We start from the raw sequence: 5,383 nt of genomic DNA, 5'->3' as shown, positions 1-5,383 counted from the left end.
CCTGTGTTCTGCAACTTCCACAGAAACTTCCCACAGTAAAAACACGCCTTAGCAAGTACTTCAGGGGAACACATTTAACCCTTTGATCACCCCGGATGTTAACCCCTTGCCTGCCAGTGTCATTAGTACAGTGACAGTGCTGATCACTGTATTAGTGTCACTGGTCCCTCAAAAAAGAGTCACTTAGTGTCCGATTCATCCGCTGCAATGTCGCAGTCCTGCTATAAGTTGCTGATCGCAGCTTTACTAATAAATAAAAATAAATAAATATTAATTCCATAAATATATCCCATAGTTTGTAGATGCTATAACTTTGCGCAAAGCAATCAATATACGCTTATTGGTTTTTTTTTTTTTTTTTACCAAAAACATGTAGCAGAATATATATTTGCCTAAATTGATGAAGAAAATTGATTTTTTCAATTTTTTTTATTGGATGTGATTTTTTTTTATTTGTCTGCCTTTTTTTGTTTATAGCACAAAACATACAAAACATAAAAATCGCAGAGGTGATCAAATACCACCACGAAAAATCTCTATTTGTGGGGAAAAAAAGACATACATTTTATTTGGGTACAATGTTGCATGACTGCGCAATTGTCAGTTAAAATGTATGACAGTATGCCTGGCAAGTGTGTTTCTCGGAAATGCTTGCCTCCAGCAAGAATAATATATGCCTAACAATGGAATTTATTTAGCTAGAAAAAAAGGATTTTGGGGACTTTCACTTCTTCTTTGTTTTTCTGTGATGCAAATACAGGATATGAAGATATGAGAAATTCCAAGCAATGACAAAGCGTAATGATGCAACCCGGCACACAAATTTAGTGTATAAATAGAGATACAATACTCCAAGCTAGTAGCTACTATCTGCACTAACTCATAGTCAGGGATTGGGACATAACAACTACTGTCATCATGGACAACAAGTGCACCATCCTCATCAGTGTTATCCTGCTCTCTGCTGCTAGTATTCAAGGTAAAGTCATTAGCATTGCATATAACTTATTTACTTTTCTACTTAGATTTTTTTATTATTATTGTTTTAATCTTTTTTAGTCTTTTTACTAATCTTTCTTATTTTTACCTTTTAAACAGGGCGCTCACTTTCTCGAGGCAGTCGCTGCTTGTGCACCAAGCTGGCCAACAGGCTCAATGTCTTAGCACTGGAGAAACTGGAGATTTTCCCAAGCAGCCCTGGCTGTGAAAGGATTGAATACATGTAAGTAGCTGCTAAGTTAAGAGATAGCTAAAGAATCATGAAGGCTGCTATTACTAACTTCTCTTTCTAAAAATGCCAGTTCCCTGGCTATCGTGCTGGCCCAGCCTTGTCATGACTTTCAGAGTCACTGAAAGGTACAATATGCAGAGGAGGTGTTCTGACTACACTAGAACTATGGCTGCTATATGCTTTTCCTAGTCAGTGCTACAAAGTATTGAAGCCAGGGGCAGCCAGGCAACTAGCATCTTTATAAGCAAGTTAGCAGTGGCTGACTGCATATTTAGATTATTAAATTATCTATAGATATAAACATATAGAGGGAGATTTACTAAAACTGGAGCGTGCAAAATCTGGTGCAGCTCTGCATAGTAACCAATCAGCTTCCAGGTTTTATTGTCAAAGCTTAATTGAACAAGCTGAAGTTAGAAGCTGATTGGGCTACCATGCACAGCTTCACCAGATTCTGAGTGCTCCCGTTTTAGGAAATCTTCCCCACAGTTTGAAGATATAGTTTCCATGTTACATTTTGTAAAACAGTCCCTACTTTGGTATATCCAGTATATTATTATTATTATTATTATTATTATTATTATTATTTTTGCATAATGATGATTAGGGAGACACAGTGGTGTAGTGGTCAGCACTCTCACACTAGCAGTAAGAAGGGTCACTGGTTCCAATCCCAACCACAACACTACCTGCCTGGAGTTTGCATGTTCTCCCTGTGCGGGTTTCCGCTGGGTACTCTGGTTTCCTCCCACAATTCAAAGACATGCAGGTAGGTTAATTGGCTTCTGTCCAAAATTGGCCCTAGTATATGAATGGGGACCTAGGATTGTGGGCTCCTTGAGGATAGGGACCAATGTGAATGTGCAATGTATAGGATAGGGACAATTGTAGACACTCACTCAGGATGGACTGGTGTCTTTATTCAACCTTACTAACTATGAAACTATGATTATTATTATGTAAATTAACATCATCAGGCCATGTTTAAATCTATCATGATTATAGAAAGCTAATATCTGATTTTGAATATCAGTTTCTTGAGCAGCCCTGATTTGTCTTTATTTCTGAATGATAAATCATTGATTTACTTAGGGAGAATCTGAAAAACTATGAACATCATTTATTAAAACATGTGTATTACTTTCTTGCAGCTAAAAGTTAAAGTGGAACTATAGGCAAAACTTTTTTTTTTCGGATAGAGCAAGTGAGGGTTATAACCCGTCAGATTTTTTTTTTTTTTTTGTTCACCATCTGTGTCCCATTGCAGAGATTTCCCTTGACTTCCTGTCCCATAGCTAAACAGGAAGTGAGAAGAAATCTCTGCAAATTAAGGGAATTCCTTGGGGACCCCTAGGCCACCAGAACTAGTGCCCCCATTGGAATATTTCCCCTCTATTACTTTTCTGGGGACAACCCAAAATTTGCAATTTATTTTTACTTTCACTTTCAATGATAAATACTGAACAGAAAAAATAGAGAGGGCGAATCTCCTTAACGGGGAAACAGACAGCAATAACAACAGACATGTGTTCTAATCCATCTACACTCTGTCTAAAACGAAAAAAAAATAAAAAAAATAAATAAAAAAAAGTTTTGCTTTTAGTTATACTTTAAATATAGAAAAAAATTACCTTTTTAAGGTTATTCTTTGAAAAGTTTTACAATTTAGTCCATTAGCAGGAACATGGAGTGCCTTAGGTCGTTTTTAATCCAGAGAGAAAATAGCTTAAACTACATATAAACCAAGGAAAAACATGGTAACTTCAAATGTAAATTCACTTTTTTACTTATTTTAAAAGTCTCCTTATTTTCATTTATTTGCAGTGCTACTTTGAAAAACTCACCTACTTCAAAATGTGTGAGTCCCCATTTATTTGAAGTAAGAGTGCTGCTGAGTGGAAAAAATCGGTGAGTATTTCACTATCGCAATGGAAAATGTTTCTGTTTGTTTCTTTCTTTAAAGTGAGACACATGTTACGAACATGGGAGGGCGATGGCAAAATTGCAATTTCCGTGCATTAAAAATAGCTCCCCTTCGCCCAGACTTCCTAGTTGTGTGTATTTAGTCTTGGGACTCATTTTCTGGCAAGATGAACCCCCTTACCCCCTCTTATCCCCACCTTCTACCCTGTACCCAGAGTAGCCACCCCTTCTGCCCACCCTGTTGTCCCAGCCCTGGGTGGGGGGGCAATGTATTTTTATATTGCTTACTTTTTTCCTAAATAGCTTACATTATGTTTTGAAACTGTCAGGTCCATGTGTACATGAACATGTAAGCACATTTTAGAAAACCATACAAAAAATTCATAATGCTACATTTAAAAAAAAAAAAATTGTAAATGCCGTTTATAACAGCATGTGTGGTGTACAGTATACCAATTTGCATAATGAAACATTTTTGTAATTATGGTGACAAGTCGACTAGGTAAATCATAGTGACTGTGATGCTATATCACATCAACTGTCACCCAAAGCACAGGCTAGGGTAACAAATGTTCAGAGGAAGGCATGTTTTTATTCTATTTAGGTAAACACAAAAGCATAAGGATATATATATATATATATATATATATTTTTTTTTTTTTTTTCATTTTATATACTATTTTATTTTGTATAAATCAGGAAAACATTTGGGGTCCGACAACAAATGTTCGATGTGAGCTTGCTGACGGAAATTCCGACCATGTGTAGGCTCCATCGGACGTTTGTTGTCGGAATTTCCAACAACAAAAATTTGAGAGCTGGTTCTGAAATTTTCTGACAACAAAATCCAGTCGTGTGTACACAATTCTGACGCATAAAATTCCACTCATGCTCGGAATCAAGCAGAAGAGCCACACTGGCTATTGAACTTCATTTTTCTCGGCTCGTCGTACGTGTTGTACGTCACCGTGTTCTTGACGTTCGGAATTTCCGACAAGATTTGTGTGACCGTGTGTATGCAAGACAAGTTTAAGCCAACATCCATCTGAAATAAATCCAAGATTTTGTTGTCAGAATGTGCGATCGTGTGTTTGCGGCATAAGAGTGTAAACAGGCAATACATACATTGTATGCATATTATATATGCATGTTATATTTCAATGCAAATTTTCTATTTAATTAATGATGAATAACTAGATTAAAAGTTGATAATGGGTATTATTTATTTAACATGATTACTTAAATTTGATGATTACCAAGGTATTCATATCTCTTCTTTTCTTTTCTTTAGGCAACTAAAACATATTCCAGTGATAAGACACCCATGAACGAAAACAACAAATTAGGAAAATTCACACCATGCCTTTTATTTATACACTAGTTTGCTACTTTGAATGTATTACACAGTAGCTTTGTTGTTGCTATTATTTAAGCCTTGCTCCTGCAATAATGTTCTTTTTACCACAGTAAATTATTTTCTGAAAAAATAGTTTTTACCACTAAAAACATGTTACCTAAATTATTTGTATATATGTAAATATATTTATAATGTATAAATAATACAGACCCTTCTGTGTAATATTTTTTAAAAGGAATTTCAATTTTAAAGTAAAAAATAAATACAAAATATATTTTTGTACTATTTCAATAAAGAATGAATTAACTTCATTTAAATTGGTCTGTGTTTTTTCAGTTTACAGTTTTAAAAAGGTGTTTTTAGTAATATTTTAACAGTAACAAGAAATGAAGTGTGAGAGTGAAACAGCTTATGTATAGTGATAAATCTATATGTATTTATTTATTTGTTGATTTACTAGAGGCAGTTTAGCTGTTCACTGTGCAAAGGAATTGCTTAGCCAAGAGTTTGAGATCTTGCCGCATCCTGTATTTTCAGGGTATCACACACAGTGGTGACAAGTGCTCCAACTAGCGCTTTTTCCTGTGCGGACCCGGACACGGAATCATCCTCACTGTCTGATCGGTCCTGGTCAGCGTCCTCTTACACATCAGAAAAGGGGCCGGCAGTCACTGCAGTGACACTGTTTTAAAGTGTTAGATGCATCCCCATGCCGGCATCCCATTTATTTGTATTCTAACACATGGCTGCATGGACACAGCCACTATGTCCCAATATGACATGCTGGTGTGGGTACCTGAAGGCACCTGGCAAGCATTCTGGAACCCACGCAGCACATATTGGGACACAAAAGCTGTGTGTGTCAGTAGAAA

General features: G+C 36.1%; 1 protein-coding gene across 1 annotated transcript; it reads left to right on the top strand.

Annotated features, from left to right (window-relative positions):
* Positions 1-849: 849 nt before the first annotated feature.
* Positions 850-4,757, top strand: LOC143974784 (C-X-C motif chemokine 10-like). The gene is made up of 4 exons (XM_077476518.1): positions 850-979; positions 1,099-1,222; positions 3,056-3,139; positions 4,446-4,757. The coding sequence occupies exons 1-4, from the start codon at positions 919-921 to the stop codon at positions 4,480-4,482; spliced, it is 306 nt and encodes a 101-aa protein (XP_077332644.1). The 5' UTR covers positions 850-918; the 3' UTR covers positions 4,483-4,757.
* The last annotated feature ends 626 nt before the right edge of the window (positions 4,758-5,383 follow it).

Source organism: Lithobates pipiens, unplaced genomic scaffold (assembly GCF_037356315.1).
Source record: "Lithobates pipiens isolate NorthernLeopardFrog02 unplaced genomic scaffold, aLitPip1_a1.2 Scaffold_13, whole genome shotgun sequence".
Classification (NCBI taxonomy): Eukaryota; Metazoa; Chordata; class Amphibia; order Anura; family Ranidae; genus Lithobates; species Lithobates pipiens.
The sequence above is the reverse complement of the archived record's forward strand: the minus strand, read 5'-3'. Positions and strand labels throughout refer to the sequence as shown.

Excerpts from the sequence above, each read along its gene's own strand:
- LOC143974784 (XM_077476518.1), top strand. The coding sequence starts at position 919 with ATGGACAACAAGTGCACCATCCTCATCAGTGTTATCCTGCTCTCTGCT. Across the intron at positions 980-1,098 it reads CTCTGCTGCTAGTATTCAAG|GGCGCTCACTTTCTCGAGGC; the intron begins GTAAAGTCATTA and ends CCTTTTAAACAG. Across the intron at positions 3,140-4,445 it reads CTGCTGAGTGGAAAAAATCG|GCAACTAAAACATATTCCAG; the intron begins GTGAGTATTTCA and ends TCTTTTCTTTAG.